The sequence below is a fragment of the Echinops telfairi genome, unplaced genomic scaffold (genome assembly GCF_000313985.2).
Source record: "Echinops telfairi isolate 266 unplaced genomic scaffold, ASM31398v2 ScPeMD7_24;HRSCAF=84, whole genome shotgun sequence".
NCBI classification, from domain to species: Eukaryota; Metazoa; Chordata; class Mammalia; order Afrosoricida; family Tenrecidae; genus Echinops; species Echinops telfairi.
Window position 1 is genome coordinate 6,389,101 of NW_022103921.1, and position 24,994 is coordinate 6,414,094.

The window sequence follows — 24,994 nt, forward strand, 5'->3', positions numbered from 1 at the left end:
GCCCTTCATGATCACACAGGAATCACTTCCTTCTTTAACGCCTTAAAAAAGGTGTAATATATGAAAAAAAATTATAGTTTAACAAGGAATCACAGAAGGATGGAAAAAGGGGGAACTGATCCCAAGGGCTCAAATACAAAGTAAATGTTTAGAAAATGATAATGGCAACCTATGTGCAAATATGCTTGATACAATTGATGTACGGAATGTTATGAGATGTAAGAGCCCTCAATAAAATGATTTTTAAAAAATTATTTGTATGTACTTCACATACCATGCACCCTAATCTATTTATTGACATAACTTCACATATCATATACATTAATCATTCAATGTGTTTAAAATAATTTGAATTAAACAAATACTTTTAAATCTTCCACAATAATTTCATAAATGTACAGTTCCACTAATGATTCATGATTTCCGTCATCCAAATCCAATACTTTTTAGTTTTGAGAAAATAGATTTGTAAAAGCCTGGTTTTGCTAGTTCAAATGAGTTTCCTCACGACGACTGAGATTTGACACGCCTTTATATTTATTATGTTTACTATAAGGAGCCCTGATGTAGTGGGTTTCACACAGAAAAGCTAGCAGTTCAAATCCACCAGCTTCAGGAAGAGACGAGGCAGTCTGCTCCCATACAGACTGATAGCCTTGGAAAAGATCACAAACAGGTCTACTCCGTCCCGGAGGGCCACTGTGAGTTGGAACGGAGGCAAAGGCAGTGGGCATATTTTATCATGCATCCTCTTTCCACGCATTGAATCTTTGTGAGTGAGTGAGTGAGTGAGTGTGTGTGTGTGTGTGTGTGTGTGCATGGTGTGCTGGGGGTGGAGCACAGAGAGGAACTCTTGCACTAGCTATACGGATTCCAATGATCTCTTTCTAGTGTAGGGTATCATGTACTATACAAATATTACTTTGATTGTGTAATTGATGAGATTTTGATTGAACGTTTGTATTTTTTATTTTGTTTAATATATCTTTCCCTAATCTGAACCCATACAGATAGTTTTGTATTCTTGCTTCTAATATTTAAAGTGTTTTATATTCAAATCTTCAGAACATCTGGAATTTGTTTTCAGAATTGTATTTACTTTCTTTAAACACTATAAAAGTATTTTATGTTCTGTAAATAATACTCGTTAGCTAAGATCCTTGGAGACTTTCACTTGTTAATTATTTTTGATACTTTATTCTTCGTAACTTATTTCAGCCTACATTTGAAATTTATTTTTAATTGGAAGCTAACATTCAATTGTACTCACTCTCCTGGTCTCCAGAAATTGAGTACAAATTGAGGATATGTCTCTCAAAAGTGTTTGTTCTTCTGCAAGAAAGATAATTCATATCTCTAGGACCACTTAGCCCTTTGCAGGTCCATATTCCACTTAGGAATTTGAACTTCACCTTTCCTACCTTATGGTGTGGCCTACTGTATTGGCCTCGTGTGTGTTTACAAAGCAGTATGTAGATGTTGAGTATTTTCTTAGAACTTTTTGTTGTTGTTGTAAATTTAGTGTCAATTCTGTTCCACATTTCCCTCCCACTCCATCCAGCACCTTCTAGTATCCTTTTCTGAGCAGTTGATCCTGATAGCTGGGCACTCTCTAGTTCTTCCAGCCTCAGGGTTACAAAGATGGATGTCTGCCTAGCCCATTAGTCCCTTTGTTCCTTGGGCCTTTACATTGTCATTACTCTTATCTCCTATGTGAAGGAAAAGCCTAATAGGCCCTGAAGTGGCTCTTAGATAAACCACCTTAGATGTTGTTAAAACCCTGGTCACTACTTGCCTAAGTAGGATGTAAAACATTGTCTTTGTGAATTGTATAATGCCAGTGGACTTTGGTATCCCCTGAGCCCATCCTCCTGTTCCTTCAGGCCTAGCGACTCATTCCCTTGAGGCATTTGTTTACACCTAAGAAGTTTTCATAACTTTTCCCCTTGCAGCCTCTGCTACGTTTATGGATATATTTTCAGCAAAGCTAAATACATATTTCCTCTGTCAAATCTCTCTATATTCATGAGTCTACTCTTCCTCTCCCTCCCACAGCTGTGAGCCTGCCTGACTATCCACACATCCTTTTCTATCCTCTGAAACAGCGTAAGCTGAATTGGGGTGAGCTGAATTGGGGTGAGCTCCTCTCCGAAGGTCTGGGAGAATTCACCAAGGAAGTCATCTGGATCCAGACTTTTTTGGGTGGGAATTTTTAATGACCTGATCAATTTCTTCTTTCGGGGTCTGTTCATGCAACCAACTTCAGTCCTTGTTAGCGTAGGTAGACAATATTTCTATACATTTATCGATTCCATCTAGGTTTTCAATTTGTTGGAGAATGATTCTTCATGTAGTTTCCAATTCATAGTGGTCCTGTGCACCACAGCAGGACACATTGTCCCTTCTGAGCCCTGCTCATCATTGTTGTTCGAGCCCATGGTGACGGCCAGTGTCAAACCATCTCAGTGAGGGTTTTCCTTTTTCTCCCTGACCCTCTAGTTTACTGAACAGAAGAGCACGATAAAGAAAAAGCTGAGGGAAAAGAAAAAGCAACCAGAGGAATAACAGAAACGAAAAAAGAAAAAAAAAGCAGAAAAAGGCTATACAGCAAGAGAAAAGAAATAAAAAAACCAAAGGAAAAAAACTACAGGCTGGTCCCTCTCTTCCAGCTAAGGAATTCACAGCACAGGACGGGAGGGCATGGACACTGATCCTAGCTGTAGTTGCTCCTGGCCTATATATTGTCTGGGATCAGAGTGCCTGATCTGGAAGTTGCTTTTACTGCTTCGGTACACTTGATGTAAGTGGGCTGGTTCTTGGAGAATTCTTCGCAGTCTCCGGGAAGCCTACTTGGAAGGAGTTTCATCTGTCCAGGGCTGACCAGGACCTGGCCCTAGGCATTCTGCTGGTCTGAAGTTGGTGGGGGGGGGGTTCATGTTACTCCAGACTCAGAGATGACGGCCCTCTCACACGATCCACACTAGCACAGCACTGACCTCAAGCAGAGCAGGCACAGCCTGCAGGGAGGTTAACCAGCAGCTGTGCGGGTGGAGTGGGGGCGGGGGTGGGGGGGGGGTAGCCACCTTCTGGTCACCAGGAGGGAGGGAGGAACGAGGGAGGATCCCATCTTTCCCATTACCAGCCACTAGGGTCCCAGGCTACTGTATGGATAGAGTAACATTTCAAGATGGCCACCTGCGTCAGGCTAGTAGACAATTCACCGGTCTCCTCCTCACAGCTTTAGTACTTGTCCTTTTACTCAGTCTTCCATCTGCTTCCACATCCTTTCCTCTGAAGCTCAGGGTTCCAGGATTACCGGCAGTATCTATTTCATTTGGTCTTTGTTGTAGGGGGTCTGTGTAGCATATCTGTCTAGTTTTCCATCTTGCCAGGAGTCTAGGTTTTAATTCTCTAAGAAATGTTTGCCCTTGAAGATTTTTCTTACTTGCCCATATGCAATGAAACCTCAGGCACATGGACATTTCAATCAATGCTTTAAAATAGAAAACTTTTGGAATGAGTTTTCTTTAAGAGTATATCCTCAGTGACCTTTGTTGGTTTATCCATAGTGATGAGTTTATTCAGGTTTTCTGTTTCATTTTGAATTTTCTTGGGAATTCATTTTATTTAAGCATGCATACATTATTTGTATTGTGGGTAGAATTGTGTGCCTTCCCCCCCACACCAAACGGCAAATGGGTTGTAGGTCCTAACTCCCACATCCACACTTATATTATCTTCGGGGAATGGGTTTTCTTTGTTATGTCAACAAGTAGTACTAGTTTAGCCTCTATCATGAGTCAATCTCTTGTGAACAAAAAAGGCAGATGGGGCCAGCAAACAGGCAGAGATGAGGAGAACAGATGGCATGCTACACGATAGCTTCAAGGAACCAGAACCAGCCGCAGCAGAGACGAGGGACTTCCCTCAGAGCTAACAGAAATAGAAGGTGTTCCCCTGGAGCCAGGGCCCTGCATTCAGATAAATAGGGATAAAATCAATTTCTAGTGCTAAAGCTACCCACTGTGGAAGTTTTATTATAGTAGCACTAGAGAACTAAGATGATTCACTAAATCAATAATCCAAGTGCTGACAATTAACATAAGGATTAGTCAAAAAGAACGGCCATGAGGGGTCCCGTTCATGCGTGCATGGGTTATTGCAAACCAACTGTCTTCAGCCGTGCTGCTGAGACCCGTGGCCGGCTGCAGACACGTTCTCTCAGCAACACACCTGTCTTCGTCTTCTTCGGGCGCCTTCAAAAATAAATGGCCAACCCAAACAGTGACTTCAGACTGGACGACTTAAAGCAGAAAAGCCATCTCAGAAGGGTATGGTGGACTGTCTTTTGAGGTTCCAAGGGGACATTTTGATAGATCTCAAACCAACCTTTCACCTACTTTGAAACGAGAAAAGCACTGGTACACTTGAGTTTTCCCCATAGCGCTGACCTCGTCAACATTTCACAGCCTGCACGCGCTTCTCTTAAATGAGCCAACACAAAAACAAGGTTCAAGTGAAACTGCTTTTACGAAAAAAATCACTGTGACCAGAGAACCTTCCTAAGTGATTCCACTGGGTGCACTAACACAGAGCGAGTCCCTTGGTGCTCACCTAGCAAGAAAAATGCGTACGTAGACAGCTCTGCTCTACCCAGCACAATTCCAGTTTGGGGGGGCACCCCCTCATATATATGAATATATGAATATATTTGGATACTCGGAAATCTCTACACTACTTCATGAGCGGCTCACCCGTTTCCGTTTGTATTCATGAGTCTATTTAAATGCAAGGGTTGAAGATAAGATAGCAATGGCCACTCTATCTTTTTGCTCTTCGATGTGTTAATCTAGTTAAAATTTCCTGTCTAAACATTGTCTTTTAATTAACAAAAAGCGTTTCAGTGCGATTGGTGTATGATATCACATAAAGAGTATTTAATATTTTTCACATCTTACAAAGGATTGCTAACTCAGGCCAGATGTTTTCAAAGTCAGCACAATGAGACAGCAAGTGGAACTTTGCATTTAAATTCTTAAGTTATAATTCATGATAAATATTACAAGGAGCTCATCAAAACACATAAGACTGTTGAAACATGTGATTGGTGCTTTTAGCAACTTACTAGAAAGAATAAAGTTTAGGCGATATCTTATTGACATGTATTTGCAAATTACGTGATAAAGCTTAAGATAATTAAAAAATAGCAGATTAAAAAAATTCTTGGGAAAGGGTTAGAGAGCTAGAACCACTGCCTTCCAAAGTGTACAGATCAAGATGGAGAAAATGTAAAAGAAATAATAGCTTCATATTTTTGATATTTTCGTTTCATCACAGTTTCTGTGATTTTATAGTGATACTTTTGACCTATCTTTGTACGCTATCTGGAAAAAATAAGAAGCAAGGCTAGGTGAACTGCAAGTGTGTGCAGCTAAGGAACATAGGTTGGATGAGACAGTGATTCTAACACTGGTCACTGCCCCCTGCAGGACAGGGGTGACTCTGCGCATGATTGTTGTTTTCCTGAGCTCTACAGGGGACAGGCTTAGACTAAAACATCGCCCTGTGGTGTTTCTGATGCTAAGTAGTTTTTCTCTAAGGAACCTACATCTTAATAATTCATAAGAAATATTTATGCAGTAACCATATAGACATTGTCAACTACATCTCAGCAATCCCCAATCAACATGGGTTTTAGAAATACTTGGTGATTTTAAGAAAATGAGGCAGAATTAAGACCATATCGCTATGCCTAGGAAACCAGAGGAGCAATTTTTGAAGTGTGTGTGTGTGTGTGTGTGTTGTATACGTCAAGAGTCAAAAACATTGAATTTATAATAAAAGGTATTTTAAACACATAAAAGTTTTTTGGGTGAAAGTTAAAAGAGTTAGCTCACCATCTTAATAAGTTTTGAATTTCTTCCGGGATCACATCATGATATTTTTGTAGATTATGTTTTAAAAAGAAAGAACAAGTAAGATGGATGAGACTTTGTGGACTATTCAAAGAATTCTCTTTCCAGAAACTAGGATGAGTGTAATTATTATCAAATTGGATTCTTTTCAGGTTAGTCTGCAGAATTCCAGGTGGGAAAGAAGTCAGATAATTCCCATTGACATTCAGTTTTTCAAGTGATCTGCATATAAAAAAAACTATAGTTTAAAATATATTCATGCGATTTATAATAATGAAGTAAAGTTCTGAGCCGAAGTTCTTGAAAAATTATATAAAATTTGTATTGATAAAATATAAGTACATATTTTGCTAAAACAAAGAGACTTTACTTATAAAGCAAGTGAACCATGTATTCTGCTGCCATTAGTTTCATTTTTGAAAGTAGTGCATTTAGATCATGCGCTTAGGGTCTTTGCAACATCTCTTGTCACGGCAAGAAAGAAATATCCAAAAACACAGCAAAGCCAATTATGTAAAACAGACTCCAGGTGTATTGTTGTTATTACTTGCCGTGATTCTGCTGTCAGACAGAGACCATTGTAATTTTGAATATGCTGGATTGAACTTGATATTTGGCCAGATGCCTCCCCTGTAGACCTGACCTGAGTTGGTTCTGTGTGCAAGTATCTCTTACTTGTTCCACGACAAAAATTTCTTCCCTGGATTTTGGAATGCTAATGAGGGTCTTTTCGTTCTTATTCATTATTATTATAGTATCCTTTCCACCTTATTTCGAATTTGGTTTTAATTGTTTCTGTTGGGTTTCCGAGTTTGTGACCCCCAGGGGGAGTGGATGTACAGTGATAATAACTGATGCAGGGTTTGATGGTGGATGCAGGGGTGGGGAGTGGGTGCTAGGGAGGGAAGGGGGATTTCGGGAGTGGGAAATGAAGATGGGAATGGGGAGGAAGTACTAGAACTGATGTGACTGCACAACCCATTTTAAAGGCAAATTAACCATGGGGTGGGGGATGTTCTAGGATTGATATGGTAGTGATTAATTCTACTTGATATGCTCGAATGATTGAACTATTGAAGTGAGTGCTCTGTAAATTATGTGTCAATAAAACTTAAAAATATTATTAATAAAAAGCAAACCAAGAGATGGCTCTGTTTATCAAACACATTTGATGTGAAGAGGCTGAAATGAGGTCTTTGGGTCAAGGTAATCTGGAACCTCTAGATTCTCATGTATAGTCGAGGCCCACGTCTCTTACCCACATCATTAAGTTCTTAAATTATGATTCTTGCTGCCAGTAAGAAAAGATTTAGAGCAATGAGATAAGGATACTGCATTTCCGGTATCTTCATCCCTCCATACCAGTCTGTCTAGTTCACTTCCCATGCTCGGAGCAAGGTTAGCACACCTCGTGCTCTGCTGGGAGAGAGCTGGTGTGGTCAACCCATGTGTGGACGAGCAGGGTGTTTACTAGGTGGGGAACTTGGGGGGCAATAAGACCACCACTGGGTGAGGCTGCCCTGCCTGAGTTGCTTTCCCTCAGGGGACGTACCAGTTTGGGTGCTCTTTCCTCCACAATGAGCTTTGGGGGTGCGTAGTAGACCCAAGGGTCCCTGGATGATGCAAGCAGCAAAGCACTCCGTTACTCACCAGAGAGCTGGAGGTTTGAATCCATTCAGAGGCATCTTGGAGGAAAGACCCAGTCCAGTCAAAACAGTGGCTTCTGAGGGAGTCTACCAGGTCCGTTAGACTCAAGGCAGAGAGGTTACGGAGACTGTCTGGGGATTCCAAAGTGGTCACCTCGATAGATTATTTTCCCCTCGAGGGTCACAAAATGATCCACAGAAAGCCCATTAGATGGGCTTATAATAAAGACATTTTGAGAAAATGAAAACTGTGTTGGTGAGGAAAAGGAATGGAAAACTGTATTGGAGAAGAAAATGTCAGAAAAGTGTGCCAAGGAACGTTTGTCCAGCACAACCATGCACTGCTCAGTCTTCAAGTACAGCAGGAGCAGTCCTATGAGAATTTCATTGGGAAACCATAGTCCATCCATTGGGAAACCATAGTCCATCCATAGCCCCACCGTGCCCCTTTAGATTTCCTTTAATTCCTAAACTCAAAGAACATTGAAGGGGAACATGATTTGAGTCCTATGAGGATGCAAAAGCTGCTGTTTTGATGTGGTGTAGATCAAAGAGAAAAGAATTCTTTGGGGGAAATATCAGAGAAATGGAAATACTGCTTTCAGAAGTGTATTGACTTAGATGGAGCACATGCTAAGATACAAAAGCTTCATATTTTGTCTAAATAAGTTTTATATAATATTTTAGAAGTACTTAGACATTTTTTTTACTTAACCTCATATATCCTAAAGAAACAGAACTGGGAAACACACATACTCACTGTCACATTCTTTACAATAGCAAAGAAATCCAAATGTCCATCAACAGACAAATGGTAAACAAACTATGGTACACGCATATGATGGAACACTATGCAGGAAACTATTAAATGACAATTGAGAATTCACAAAAATCTCAAAACATAGGTGAAACTGGAGGACATTATGCTGTCTTAAACATACTATGGACCCATCATGTAAATTATAAATTTTTGTAAATATTATGCTTCACCTAGTATATTTTATGGCACTAAGTCAAAGACAAGATTCTGGTTTTGTCCATTACAATAACCGTCCAAGATAACCTTAAGCAACGTAAGATTTCATGTGTACTTACTACTTCCCCAGTACCTGAGTTTATAGATTTCATTTGGAATAGAAGTAAGCTCATTGTAAGAAACATTAAGTTCCTCAAGATAGGCCAAGGCAAATAACCTAAAACGTGAAGAGAGAATGAATGGTAAACAGGGTTATATGTTAGAAGGGAAATTTCTCAACACAATAAAAGCCACATACATGAAATCAACAACCTGCACTCACTTAACAGAGAGAAATTGAAAACATTCCTTTCTTGAAAGGGAACCAGAGAGGGTTTACATTTATCACTTTTATTGAACATAGTCCTGGAAGTTTTAGCTAGAGCTATAACACATCAAAAATATATGAAAGGTATCCACTTAGGCACAGATGAAATAAAGTGTCTTTATTCAAAGATGATATAATTCGATATGTAAATGACCCCAAAGATTCCATTAGAAAGTTGCTTAAACTAATGGAAAAATTAGACAATGTAGCAGGCTATGCGATCAACATACAGAATTTGATTCTGACCGACAGTCACCCTAGAGGGAACAGTAGACCTGCCATCATATTCAGGAAATTGGAATATTTCAAGAAAGCAGAAGAATGTCTCTTCTTTCTCCCTGGGAAAGCTGGTGGATTCAAACTGTTGACTTTAGGATTACCAGCTGAAGACATGGATGTCTACAATGCCATGGCCCCGCTTCTGTAAAGATTAGAGCCTTGGAAATCCTACGGGGCAGTTTCACTCTGTCATACAGGGTTGCTATGAACCAAAGTCAACTTAACGGCACCTAACAACACATTTCCAGACACAATATGCCACACTCCCCAACTTTACTCTTATTTCCTTTCTTAGGGTTTGTCTCAGATCTCATCTCTTTGAAAGAATTCTTCCTGGATCTTCCAGTCTGGGAGAGCCTCTTTCCTTCTCTGCCCATTACATAGTGCACATCCCACTGTGTAATGACCGTCCTCTTGTACATGTTGAAGTCTGGAGGCTAGGGGATGTGCTTTTTATTTCTCTAAACCAGCACATCACACCGTGCCTAGTACATTGCATGTGTTTAGCAACTAAGAGTGAATGAAAAGAATGGTGATCCCGGTCCTTTAAAATCATTGCTTGACACACTGGATGGATGGATGGATGGATGGATGGATGGTGATAAGAGTTGTACGAGCCCCCAATAAAATGACTTAAAATAAGATAAAATCATGGGTTCTGTGGAATGACTCAGACTGAATAGGTCTACAGGCTGTATAGGCCCATGAAGTCAGTTGGTATGGCCCTGCCAAGTCAACCACATTTGGGACTTGAACTTCAAAAAGTCTAGGAGCTCACTCCATAGTAACATACATTTATTTTAAGTGAATCAAAATAATAAGTAAAATGTGAGGAACAAGCAAGGAACACATGTTTTCGGGTGGTCAGGACACATGAGTACATGCCAGGACAGACACATGTGCTTCTCATCGGCTGCCTGGATTGCTGTGACTCAGAGGCCAGGCAGTGCCAGGCTTGTTGCAAAAGGATTACACGCCGTCCACTTCTTTGTCAACACAGACCATGCCTCCAATCCAACCGTATTCCTCACGTCCCTGGTCAACGAGCCTCACAAAAGGTGAATCGAAGGTCAAGATTAAGGAAGTGACAGTATGCAGAAAAGACGTCAAGAGTCAATGATTAAAAGAAAAGAGTTGATGATCTGAACACTTGATGTATCTGAAATCCAAGACCCAGGATTAGAACAGCAATCAAAGCAAATAACACTCATGTTACTGGTGACCAAGACACTGGATAGTTATTAAAACTCCATGCTGTGACATCCTACAAATGGTGACGATGAAGAAAAAGTTGACACAGAGCGTCGATCTTTCCAAGAGAAATGGACAAATTATTATTTTTTTGGTTGAGACCAAAGGCAAAAACCTCTGTGCCTAGTTTGTGGTGACGTGCTGGCACTCATGGGAAAAGTCAACCCGGAGCATCAGTCCAAGTCTACGCATGCTAACATCAGTCGATAGGGACGCCAAATGTGTCTGAATAAAATCAGTGCTCTTCAGTGGAGTTTGAAATCACAACAAACCGTTTCACTAGACCTAACTGTGACAGAGATGTTACTCAGATGAGTTACGTAATTAGAGAGCTAATCTCAAAGCAACCCAGGCCCTCTGCAGAGGGTGGGTTTGTGCAAGAGGGCATGGCCGCTCCAGAATTGTTTAGCACCAGACAAACTGAAATTGTTTCAGAGGGTTCGTTGGGCTTAGAGAACTCTCTCTGGGTCCTGACTTAGCAGAAGATGGTGAAAGACCACCGATGATTCTTCAGGAGATCTCCAAGTTTCCTCTTGGGCTTGTGATGAAAAAATGGGTATAAGAACGACTGCCCACCTGGCCATGCTGTTTGTGGGATGACAGCAGAGTCTGACCTGCAAGAGGGGCTGCAGTCACCGGAAGCCATGCATGGCATGGGAAGAGCTGAGGGCTTGTGTGGGAAACGTGTTTTGTCAATGGAAAAATACGAGCTAACATTGGAAAAGTTTCGTGGCATTACTACATTCGTGGAGCTCCAGCCACAGTTGGCTTGCAGAAGGGGTTAATTGCATTTGTCAAGAAAGAATTGAATCATCTGTCTCGATCCAAATAACCTAATTAGACGCTACTGCATCATACGCCAAGTCTTTGAAAAGTCTCTGTGCACAGTCAGTGCAACCTAACCACGTGATGCCAACAATTATGCCACGCATACATTTTGACCCAAGCAGATGGTTTCACAGCCTCCAGTTTAGGGAGTTGCTGAATGATCTTGACTCTGAGTACAGTGCTCTTGTCCATCACTGTGAAATACAGTAGCAGATTCAAAGGACCGTGCTCAGGAGGTTTTACGAACCGTGGAATGAAGTTATGGGGTGCTGACAGAAAATATGCCAGCACACTCAACGGTGGCTGTGTGAGTTCGTGTTCATGGTGGACACTACCATGATGAACACTACTTCCTCTCATCTGAACATCAAGCTGTGGGGCCCCAAACAGCTGCTGGGCTCCCTGCTTTCAAACGTGAACTAATTTGAAGCTAAATTAAGTCTGTGGAAAGTATAGCTTAAAAGACTTCAAGAGTTAATGATTAAAAATAAGAGTTGAAGATGTGAATACTTGATAGTTTTGAAATCAAAATGCAGGATTAGAACAGCAATCAAAGCAAATAGATAGATAGATAGATAGATAGATAGATAGATAGATAGATAGACAGACAGACAGACAGACAGATAGATGATAGATAGATAGATGATAGATAGATAGATAGATAGATAGATAGATGATAGATAGGTAGATAGATGATAGATAGATAGGTAGATGATAGATAGATAGATGATAGGTAGATAGATAGATGATGGATAGATAAGTAGATGATAGATAGATAGATAGATGATAGATAGATAGATAGATAAATAGATAGCTAGATAGATAGATGATAGATAGATAGATGATAGATAGATAGATAGATAGATAGATAGATAGATAGATAGATAGATGATAGGTAGATGATAGATAGATAGGTAGATGATAGATAAATAGATGGATAGATAGATAGGTAGGTAGATAGATGATAGATAGATGATATGGATATAGATAGATATAGATATGTTACTGGTGGCAAACATACTAGATAGTTGCACCATAATCTGGTGCATGTCACCACTCTGGAAGGACGGCGCCTTCTGCACTACTTGAGTATGCTGGAAAATGTACAAAACTAATTGAGGCATTTAATGCAGGATTCAAGGACATGAAAAGTAAGCAAATGGAATTGAGCGCTTTTGGTCCACCATTCAATGCGGAAGCAGCTGGTGTGCCTGATAACCTACAACACACAGTAATTCAGCTGCCAAGTGATGATGACGTGAAAGCTGGGTACAACAACCTCCCACTGCTGGAGGTCTATCAATGTTACCTAAACAAGCATGAACTGCTCACTTTCAGGAGACGGGCATCAAAATACGCATCTGCGTTCAGAACAACTTACTCCCGTGAGCAGTTCTCTTCAAAACTTACCATTACCGAGCCAATTGTGACCCAGACCAACCCTCTTGTGAGGAGCAACATCATCCACGCCAACTAACACCAAAGGCCTCATCAAAGAGGAGCAGTTCCAGCCACCACTGTGCTGTCAGGTGCCACGGAGTCGGTCCCGACTCATAGCAACCCTACAAACAAAAGATTGACACACTGGTCCTGTGTCAGCCTCACAATGGTGTTAGTGTTTAAGTCCATGGTCGCAACCACTTGTTGAGAGCCTGCCTCTTTTTCTATGCCCCTCTACTTCACCAAGCACGATGTCCTTCTCTGGGGACTGGTCTCTCCTGACCAAAGGACACGAGACAGAGTCTCATCATCCTTGTTTCTAAGGAGCATTCTGGCTGCACTTCTGCCAACACAGATTTGCTTATCTTTGGGCATCCGATGGCACTTTCAATATTCTTTGCCAGCACCATAATTCGAACACATCAATTCTTCTTGGATCCTCATTATTCGAAGTCTGAAGAAGAATCAGTGCATTTGAATTAGGCGGTGTTGGCAAAGAATATTCTAAGTATCATAGACTGTCCAAAGAACAAACATTTTAAAAAAAGAACAAACATTAGGGGTGTATCAATGAAATGCATGACAAAATAGAACAGGCTAATTTTTAAATGGATAATTTTGTATGGCCTGTGAATGATCTTATAAATACCCAAATGCCCCCTTGCAGAACAAGAGTCCTCCGCCTCTGGTCCAAAGTCACAATTTCCTATAGTGTTCTTTTCTGGCTAGCCACTGAGCAAAAAAATGTGTTGCTGCTGTTAGGTAACTGAGTAGACTTTGAGTCATATCAACCCCCGTGCCATCCTCAGAACGGTTATATGGAAGCCATTGTGGCTGTTAGCATCTTGCTCAGAGCACTGCACGTCTCCACAGGCCCTAGCCTTTTCCAAGAGTATGCCCTTCTTCAGGACTGGCCTAAGGTGTCTAAAATACAAACCCAGAGTCTCACCATCCTTGCTCCTAGAACCAGTCTCGCTGTCCTTCTTCCGAGATGGATTTCTTTCACAGCAGTTCATGGCGTCGTCAACATTCTTCACGAACACTGCAACTCAAAGACATCGATTCTTGAGTTCTCCTTGGTAACTGTCCAGCTTCCCAGTGCATATGAGGCAAGTCAAACTACCAGGACTTCTGTCAGGTGCACAGTTTAGGTTTATAACACTTTTAAAATATCATTTTTTTTTGCAGCAGATTTTTACAATGCAATATGTCGTTTGCCTCTTGAATGCTGTTTCCCTAAAGATCGGTTGTGGATCCAAGTAAAGTAAATCCTTGACAAGTTCCATCTTTCCTCCCGTTCTCCTGATGTGCGTCGGTCCAGTGGAGGAGTTTTGTTTCCTGTGTTGTAATGCAATCCACGCTGGCAGCTGTCGTCAATGATCATCATGGGTACGTGCTTCAAATTCTTCCTGCTTTCAGCACGTGAAGTCATGCCATCTGCACGTTCCAGGGTGTTAACAAGTCTTCTTTTGATCCTGATGCCATGTTATTCTTCCTCGGGTCCAGCTCCTGGGATTGATAGCTCAGCATATGGACTGAAAAGTCTGGTGAAATGTACGACTCTGACCCACACCTGGCCTGACGCTGAACCATGAATGATTCCCCTGGTTCTGTTTGAACGACTACTTCTCGGCTTATGTATAGGTTCCACATAAACACAGGAAGCGTTCTGGAATGCCCATTCGTCTCAATGGGATCTATAACTAGTCACCATCCACACAGTCAATAAAACACAGGGAAGCGTCGTTCCGCTAGTCTCTGCTTTCAGCAAGATCCAGCTGACACCAGCAATGACATCTCTCCAACATCCTCTTCTGAATCCAGCTTCAACTTCCAGCAGATTCCTGTTGATGCACAGCTGCGGCCCCTTTTAAATTCCCTTCAGCAAAATTTTACTTGGATGTGATATTAATGATACTATAATTAATTAGATATTGTCCATATTTTGTGGAACCATCTTTCATTTGAATGGCCACAAATATGGATCTCCTCTAGTTGGTTAGCTAGGTAACTCTCTTCCAGATTTCTTGGCGTAGATGGACAAGCACCTCGAGTATGACATCAGTGTGTTGAAATATTTTGAATGGCATTTCTCAATTCCTGGAGCCTCTTCTATAACCAATGCCTTCAGTGTATCTAGAACTTCTTCCTTCAGTACCATTGGTTCTTGATCATATGCTAGCTACCTCCTGACTTACTGGCTTTGTCTTCCTTCCATTGTCTTTTGATGAATCCTGCCTCAATCAATATTTCGTCTATAAAATCATTCAATATTGAAGCAAAAAGATTGAATTAGTTTTTTTTTTTTATTTTCATGTTGAGAAAATGTCAGCATGTTTTCCCTATTGCCTTTCTAACTCCAGGTCTTTGCACATTTCATTCTGATACTTTACTTTGTCTTCCTGGGCCACCTTTTGACATTTCCTGTTCACTTTTTTAACGTCCTCATTTCTTCCTTTTGCTTTAACTAGTCTGTGCTACAGAGCAAGTCTCAGCGTCTCATCTTACCTTTTGTCTTTGATATCGCTATTGTCTGAAAAAATGGTTGCACTAATACATTGACCGGAAGCTGCCCGACAGTCAAGCTGAATTTAGAATATGTGGCACAAGGGGTATCTTTGCTGTTATCAGAAGGCTCTTGGTCAAAAGCAGAGAATGGTAGGAAGATGCTTGCCTGTGTTTATTGACTATGCAAAAGTAGTAAACTGCGTGGATCCAACCGTAGAAAACATTGTGAATGATGGGAGATCCAGAATACTTTCACTGTACCCTATACACAGACCAAGAGTCAGTCATTCAGATGGAACAAGGGACTACTGTGCGGGTCAGAATTCGGAAGGGTAGGTAGGGATGCTATAGAGAACATTGACAACAAAGAGACAAGACATCCAACGGAACAGGTATGGATCATAATCCTGTAAGCCTGAGCTTCAGAAGAAAGGATAAAGAAGCGTCAAAGGAACAGATAGAGAAGTGGATTGAATCTTGACCAGGAGACAAGATGACCAAGAGCAGCGAGAGTGGGGACAGGCAAATCGTCAGCTGGCCTGATATGGCCGAGCCATGTTGACGTTTTGAAAACAGCGTTTGATCTAGATCACGGTTTGGCAGCACAAATACACACGAGTGGCTGTTTCCCACACCTCATCCACCCAGCAGTCAGTGATACCCATTGCTCGCCCGTCCCCTCCCCACACGCACACACAACTCCTACTCTGCCTGTGGTCAGCGCGTGGACACCCTGAGGTCTGGAAGTGCTGAAATCCTGTCTCTTGAGACCAGCAAACTGCACCGTGTTAGATCCTTGGCAACCCCTGGGTGTGCAGGAAGTCCTTCCACACCAGCTGTCCTACCACAAGTGCCCTATAGGGCTCAAAGAGTTCTTTTTCACAACACGCACAATCCCCTCAACAACCCGGAGCCAGTACAAACTGGATTGGGTGCCCTGACTCCAGACAACATGTAGGCCAGCGAGAACTGCACCAAGGACTGGACATCCCCCTTCCCCACCCCTTCCCCCCAAATCCTGTGAGCTCTTAGGCTGGCAGGAGGAGTTGACCCATACCAGGTTCCCAGCGCCCCACTTTTCTCATCTCTGGGCCCTGCCCCTATTTTCTCCTTTCCTAGGGATTTTTTTTTTTTTGGCGGGGGGTATTGTTTTTCTTTATCTCTTCCCTTGTTTTTTTATTCCTTCTTTCTCTGCTCAACTATTTTCTTTTTTTGTTTGTTTTATTCAAGTTTCCTTTTTCTCCTTCCATTCTGCTTTCTTCACTGTTCTCTTTTCAATCCTCCGTAGTTTTACCTATTATATATTTTCTGTTTGTCTTTATTTTCATTTTCTTTTTAGTTAATAAATACTATTTTATTAATTCTGACTGATATCGTCCCCACTTGCTGGTTTCCTTTATTATTTTCTTACTCTTGCTGTTTGTCCGCCACACCTTCCCACAGGCCAGAAAACAGAAGTTGTGCCTACCTGACCTAGCCACACTGTGCCTCCTACAGTCCCACCCACTGGGCAGGGTCATGACCCAGTCTGAGCCAGCTGACCATCAGCAGCCAACATCAGGCAAACATGGCCTCAACGGTGTATACACAGAACAAACAGAAAAGGTTACACACATTCATGTTCTCTATGACAATCGCCAGGAGATAGGCAATGAGTGCCAAAGAATACATAAAGTATAATCATCAAGGAAATACAAAGAAAATAGCCTAGCAGTGCCTTGGTGACAACAGAAAATTTCAATTCACACACACACTAAAACAAGACTGAGCGACTCAAATAAGTGATCAAAATACACAACCATAAACATTTTCTCAGGAAGAAATGGCATTGGGACGACCTGATAAAGAAATTAAAAGAATGATTTTTAGGTTGTTTCAACAAATTGAGAGAATGATCAAGAAAGCTGTTGAGGAAAACTGAAAAAGCTTCAGGCGAATTATGGAAATCACTGAATAAAGTAAATGAAAACTAGAAACTGTGCAAAAATAACAAATGGAAATTCATAAGATTAATACTAATATTTCAGAAATCCACAAAACGAAGGAGTGGAATTGAATCAATGGAGGGCCAAATTAGGGAGCCGGAAGACACCTCTCTTTCAGTGATGTATAAAGCTTTGAAAGAAAAAAGATTGCCAACCAAAAAGCATATCCTCAGAAAAATTGTCCCTCAACTAAAGTGGCAAAATTAGAGCCTTCCCAGATAACCAGAAATGACAGGAGTCTGCTAAATGAGCACCTTTCTAAGAATTACTAAAGGAAGTTATGTGAACAGAAGCCCCAACAAAAACATAAAAATCTAAGAATAACATTCATGCTCACTCAGGGTCAACGCAGTACAGGCGTATGCAAAGTAAGACAGACTCAAGACAGACTGAGCACAGGGAATCAGATCTATCAATTTGTGAAAAATACAATGACAAAGTTAAAGAAAAGAGAGAGTAGGGTAGCTATAGAACTTCCAGATGAAGAGGAAGTCCAGTGGATTTTACGTGGGCGAAAGGGAAAGCGATGTACAATACGAGGGAGAGTGGACAAAAATGAACGAGGGAGGCAGAAGAAGACACTGGGAGCAGTGGAAGTTAAAGGCAATGGAAGTAAATAAAAACCCACAATCCTGTGATAATCATGATCTATGAGTAGATACATGGATCAACCCAAAAGCTGAATGGATTTGGAAGGAGGGATATGTATATATATATTTGCTGCAAATATATCCACAAATGCGGTGGAGCCAACTTGGGGCAAAGTGATGAAAACTTCTTTAACACAATCAAACACTCTGAGGGCATGAGTTGCTGATCCGGGGGCTCAGGCTCATGGCCTAGGGCAAAGCTTCTGGAATTGTGGGTTGAGACCCCCCCCCCAACGGGGTCCTGTAACTGAGTGTGGTTGGGGTTGGGGGAATTTGGCAACAGTAAAAGGTTTTCGAATGTGTAATGACTAAAAATTAATTCAAAATCAAATACATATTGGGTCTGAGACGTTGATGGAATGCTGAACTATGTTGCAAATTTCTCTGATGGAAAGGGGTTTTGAGTGGAAAAAGAGTAAGCAGCCCTGGATTCGAAGGGACACCAAGTTCAATTGCTTAACAGTCCACATGGACAACCTTCTACATGCTACTTCGATGAGCAGTGACAAAGGCCTTCGAAGTTCATGAGTGGCCATATAAAGTGCAACTCTTGGTTTCTCCCTGTCCAAAGGAAATTCATGTTGAAAATTGAGGACACATGGAAGCAATTAGTCTAATGCACCAATTGACCACGAGGACGTCAATCTCAACAACCCTGAGGCCAGAAAGACTATTTAGCATTTCCAGCTGCTCTGAAAGGGATCATATTAGCAGTCTTAGGCCAAGTCAGGGAAAATTATTGAATGACACTCAAATGCATAAAAATGGTCAAGCTTCTTTGTCAACTAGAGATGGGTTGAGACTCCTGAGCTTATGACCTTCAAACTTCATGCTGAACTCACCGCTCCCCCCACCCCCCACCCACCCCCGCCCCACCATGGCCCACTTTTCAGTCAAACAACAGTTAAGTCTATGAAGATAACAACCCTAGGGAGGTACGCACACCTTAGAATAATCCCCCACTATTTGAGATCAAAAGGGTGGCATTTACCTAAGGGCAGCGTTCAGAAAGTTTAGGAGAAAGAGGTGTGATGGAAACACAAACAGAGTTCTGCAGACTAGAGCTGGAAGATCTTAGGGATCTTTCGGGGTGCTACAGATCAAGTAGGATCCCCTCAAACTATGGGTCAGTGTAGCTAGTCCACGATTCCTGGTAATTTGTGCTTGTCCTCCATTTGGTGATCGGATGCAAGTCTCCTCCATTTTCTGGACTTGCGGCAAATCCCACCCTCTCTGTTTACAAGGGAAGGTCGTTGCGGCGGATATGTGGAGTCACAGCCTTCTAAGAGGGCACGACACAAATCACATCCTCACTCGAGTCACACCCTAGCTCCAGTCACGTCTCTTGTCTTACAAGTGGTGAGAAAGAGCGCAGGGACTTCACTGTCACCAAGAGAATCGTGGGGAGCGGAGCACTTCCTATGGTCCTGGGGTCCTTGCACTGAGAACCTTGCAGCGCTCGGGAAAGACTGAAGTCAAGACCCTTGGATATCTCTAAAGAATGCCGGGCCCACACATTCTGAGACAAAAGCTCTCCCCCCAAAAGGGAGAGACAAAGAGAGTCTTTTTAATGTAGAGCTGGGCCCCTGAATCCAGACTTTTAGCCTTGCAAATTCTGAGGGAATATATTGTTTGTTAAGACTATATGCTTATGTAGCTGACAGGAATTAATTGAAACCCAAATCAAGGTCAAACATGAGAGTGGGACAAGAGGAAAGTAAAAGGAAATAGAGGAAAGAAGTAGGAGGCAAAGGACATTTATAGTGGTCTAAATACAGGCATGTACATAAGTAAATATATTTATATATAACAATAGGGAAATAGATCTATGTGCATATATTTATATGTTAAGTATTAAGGCAACAGATGAACATTGGGCCTCTACTTAAGTACCCCCTCAACACAAGAACACTTTGTTCTAATAAGCTGGCATTCTGTGTTGTTCACCTTCCTGACATGATGCTGAAGGCAAATGGGGTGCATAAGCAAATGTGGTGAAGAAAGCTGATGGTGCTTGGCTATCAAAAGATATAGCATCTGGGGGTCTTAAAGGCTTGAAGATAAACAAATGACCATTTAGCTGAGAAGTAACAAAGCCCACATGGAAGAAGCACATCAGCCTGTGTGATCCTGAGGTATTGATGGGATCAGGTATCAGGCATCAAAGACACAGAACAAAAAAAAAATTGTCAATGTGAATGAGGGGAGGGCAGAGGGGAGACCCAAAGCTCATCTGCAGACAATTGGACCTCCCCTTACAGAAGGGTCACAAAGAAGAGATGAGCCAGTCAGGGTGCAATATAACACTGATGAAACATACAACTTTCCTCTAGTTCTTTAATGTTTTCTCCTCCCCACTATCATGCCCCCAATTCTACCTTACCAATCCAGCGAGATCAGAGCACGTACATGGGTACAGATAAGAGCTGGAAACACAGGGAATCCAGGACAGATAAACCCCTCAGGACCAATAATGAGAGTAGCAATACAAGGAGGGGAAGGGGAAGGTTGGGGGGAGAAAAGGGGAACTGATCACAATGATTCACATATAAGCCCCTCCCAGGGGGACAAACAACAGAAAAGTGGGTGAAGAGAGACAGCAGTTGATGTAAGACATGGAAAAAATAATAATTTATAAATTATCAAGGGCTCATGAGAGAGGGAGGGGTGGTGGTGGGGGAATGATCTGATTCCAAGGCTCAAGTAGAAATAAAATGTTTTAAAAATGATGATGGCAACATATGTACAAATGTGCTTGACACAATGGATGGATGGATGGATTGTGATAAGAGCTGTAAGATCCCTCAATAAAGTGATTTAAAAAACCCCAAAATTATCTGCTTGCAATATTTCTGCTATACCAGCACTAGATAATTAAGACCCAGGAAAATCTCCTTGCTTTGCAGATTGGGAAATTGAAAACAAGAATGGTTAACTGACTTTCCCTAGTTTAAATAAGCATTTCACATCAATTTTGGCATCGAAAGTTTAGATTTTCTAATTCCACATGCACCACCAGAAACAAAATCGAAGAATGGGTGCAAGGTTCTCACTGAACTGCTTTCCATGAGTTGGATTCATCATTATAAAGATATTGGACCTTGAGATGCATGTTTATTGGTTATCATTTATGTAGCTGGTACGATTTTTTAAACACCATAATTAATTGGAACAGATAAGAACTAACTGAATGGCTAAAATGCTGCTGTTTCAAATAAAAAATCTTATTTTTCAAATAAGAAACTCTTTTTGTTCTGTGTTTACAATCTCAGATTATCAAACTTACCCAGGTGGAAGAAAAGTAATCAAATTAAAGGCAATGGTGAAAATTCGAAGGCACTTAAGTTTTTGAATTTCAGATGGGATTTCTTTGATAGGATTATTTCTCAGTTTTAGTACTTGTAAATGTTTAAGACAGAGCACCTGGGGAAAAGAACAGAGAAACAAATGTAAGTAAAATAAAAAACCAAATCTTTTCCAATGAACGTAGTAGAATTGGTATACTAATGTTAACTTGAAGTATTATAAATCTCAGTTAGTACCATTAATAAGTCTTCAAAATATGTTACCAGCATTAATATGTCTGATATGATAAAACAGTGAAAAGTGCTGAATCTGTATGCCTTCGACTTCAAAATGGTCCTTCTCTAAATAGGAAAGTGTCCTGTGTGACCAAGTTCATGGTGCCATGAGCCAATTATGCAGTGACGAGGGAGAGGGATAATATCCGGAGAACCAGGGAGATAAGTGGAATTCATCTTAGTGATGAGGAGATTGTCGGACATACTAGCCAGATTGTCCTCATTTTAATAATTATCTTCTATAGACTGATTGTTCAAATGAAATAAAATATTGAATATACCATTGAAATGTATGACCTCTGCTTGACTAATATAGTCTCTCTCTGTTGTGCGTCTCAATAAGGTCAAACATCAGCGCTCCTGAACATGAAATCAAATCTTTTTAATCATACCACTCACCTACTGCCATTGAGGAATGCTGACTCATAGTCACCATGTAGGACAGGGCAGAACTGCCCCGGTGAGTTTCTGAGAGAGTAGAAAGCCCTGTTTTCTCACCAGGAACAGCTGGTGGTTTGGAAATGCTGAGTTTTCAGATAGGAGCCCAACATGTAACCACTATGGAAATACCAAATTTCTCAACCAAACCCCAAACCCACTGCCATCTAGTTGACCCTGACTCCTCATAACAATGTTATCCTCATTCTTACAGTGAAGAAGTGTTACGTTTTTTTCCCTTTTCACGGTGGTTTGGCTATTCCAGATCCCTTGAATTTCCATATGAATGTCAGGAGCAGGTTGCCAATTTTTACCAAAAAGGCAGTTGAGGTTTCCATAGTGATTGCTCTGAGTCACTATCATCAAACTTGGGGAACTGCTATGTAAACGGGCATGATAAAAGAAGCCCTGCTGGTGCCAGAGTTCATCACACCGTTGCTAACTGAAGCACATTGATGTAAACCCACCAGCAGCTTTGTGTTAGGCTGAGTTCTCCAGGGAAGCAAAAGCAATGACTCTCGTCTGTTTGTTTGTAGAAAGAAAATTATATCAAGAAATGGCTCAAGTTGTACAAGTGGATAAATCCAGTCCGGTTCAAATTCGCGGGCTGTAAGTTGAAGGCTTCTTGTGACTCCTGTAGACGCAGAGGCTGCTAACAGGAAGCAGGTAGATGAAGGAATAAGACCACAGGTTGGTGGATGCTGAACTGTACGAATCTGAGATTGGCCGAATGAATGCCAGGTTGGCAGTCCACTGACGGTTCCTGGGACTGGCAGGCAATATTCCGGTAACAAGGGGTCTACTAACCAGATGCAGGGCCCCAATCCAGCAGAATCAGCTAGATTCCACACATTGTCAATTTATACGAAGAGTGGGCCACGCTCTGAATTAAACCTCCTTTAATTGTATCAAGCTGTGACCAGATTAAGGAGAACTATTTTCCCCACAACCGCTCATCCATTATATCAATTGATGTTGAGTTCATGCGAACCGATTACCATATCTTTCTCCCATGGGTGCATACAGATGGAATTTATTTACACCTTCTGTAAGGTCTCTCAGGAATGTTAGTTTTCAGACAACGTGTTGCCCTTTTTCAAACTTATTCCTAAATAATTTGTATGCTATTGTTCATAGAATTGTTTTTAGAGTCTTGTTGTTGGAATTGCTGTCAGCATTTAGAAATATGCCAATTTATTTTTATCTATTGACCTTGTCTGCTGCAACCTTGGTGAGCTAATTCATTCGTTCTAATGGCATTTGGGAGCCCTGTGGTGTACACGTCTGGCTGCCATCCACAAGGCTTGCAGTTAAAAATCACCAATGACTCAGCCAGAGAAAGACAGGCTTTCTACTCCCATAAACAGGTACAGTCTCGGAAACACACAGGGCCGTCCTACCCTGTCTATGGGGTCGCTATGATTAGGCATCCACTCAATGGCAGTGAGATGTTAGTTTTCAGTGGATTCCCTAACTCTACTCACAGGAGTAGACAGGACAGGTACGTCGCGTCACCTGCAAATGGAGAGACTTTCACGTTTTTTTGAGTTAATCTGAAAGCCTTCTAATTCTTGTTCTCGTCTAATTTCCTTGGCTAAGAGTGTTGATAGAAATGTTCCAGATCTTAGGCGGAACGTTTCCATTCTTTCACCCTTAAGTAGGATATTGGCTGCAAGTGGTTTATAGATCCTGTTTCTGAGGTTGAAGCAGTCTCTTTCTATCGACATATGTGGAATGTATTAAAGGAATGCATCTGATGTTTATTTCTGAATCTACGGAGGTAATTGTGCAGTTGGATTTCGGGCTGCCTTTTATGTGTTGGTTTCTCTATGGCTCCTGGTTTGGTCCGTAGTCTCCTCCTTCTGTGACCATGGCACGTGACGGGGCAGTGCTTCCCGCTGCTGCACACACAATCACTTGGCGCTACAACTGACTCGATGGCACCTGGCAGCACCAACTTTGCTTTGCATCAGTTGAATGTTTTCTAGTGTCACATTTCAATATTTTTACACTATTTTAAGTTTTTTTTTCTTAATAGTTGCTTCAGGGGTGACAATATACTCAGACATCTTATCAAAATGTACTTCATATTTATATTAATCCTACCCTGTTTCCCTGAAAGTAAGACATCCCCCGAAAATAAGACCTACTTACAGTTTTGCCCCTCGCTGAAATATAAGGCATCCCCTGAAAATAAGACCTCCCCGAAAATAAGGCCGCCCGAAGCTACCATTAACTCTGGACTCTGGACCATAGCGGTGCATTTCACTGTTGGCCACAGCACAGCCGGAGCAGACAGAAAGTGCAAGGTCTCTTTTAATAAAACAATAAATGATAAATGTGTACTGTATTCTTCTTCGTGGAAAAATAAGGCATCCCCTGAAAATAAGACCTAGCGCTTCTTTGGGAGCAAAAATTAATATAAGACCCTGTCTTATTTTCAGGGGAACAGGGTAGTGAGATCTGATGATGTGACCCCATAGAGACCCCCTCTTCCTTCTGTGCTATAATTGTTACCCATGTTCCAAACCCAACAGGACACTGTGATCATTGTTCATGGACTTCCACGATAGAAGAAGGGGTTTCCATGGTCACCTTCTTGTTTCCCATGGACGCTTCTCACCAGTTAGTGACCGGGAGTGACCACCTGGAGTCATTTCTTCCTCTCAGCTTGTCTCCAACCCCGTCCTTGGCGCCGACGCTGTCACATGTATACACTTTCTACAGAGTTCATACCGGACGACGTTGCATACTTTTTCTTATCACCGTATCACATTTAATTTCAGGCGAATAGAATTATAAAATCTGTAGTCTTTTGTAGCTAGTATTTTTTATTCAACTTAATATTTTGAGAGTTATTCCTGCGGTTGCATATATCTATTGTTCTTTCCTTTTTAAAATTGCTAAGTACAATACCCTTGTATATTTCATGATTTTAAAAAAATGTAGTCCCTTATTGATAGATAACTAGATTATTTCTGAGATTTAGCTCTATGAATAAAGTTGCTATATTCTTTTTTACTGCTTTGCATAGTTGATAAGGTTTTGTTGAAAACATTCGGCATTTAATGAGGGTAGGTAAAAAAATTACTGCTACAAAAAAATTACTGCTACAGATTTATGGGAACCT

General features: G+C 41.3%; 1 protein-coding gene across 1 annotated transcript in view; it reads right to left on the reverse strand.

Moving 5' to 3' along the window:
• LRRC63 (leucine rich repeat containing 63) overlaps nt 1-24,994 on the reverse strand; it is a 70,181-nt gene that overhangs the window by 3,140 nt on the left and 42,047 nt on the right. The window contains exons 5-7 of the mRNA XM_013007582.2: nt 21,132-21,268; nt 8,671-8,754; nt 5,898-6,137 (exon numbers count right to left, since the gene is read on the reverse strand). Coding sequence (XP_012863036.1) covers nt 5,898-6,137; nt 8,671-8,754; nt 21,132-21,268 — 461 coding nt within the window. The remainder of the gene's footprint in view (nt 1-5,897; nt 6,138-8,670; nt 8,755-21,131; nt 21,269-24,994) is intronic.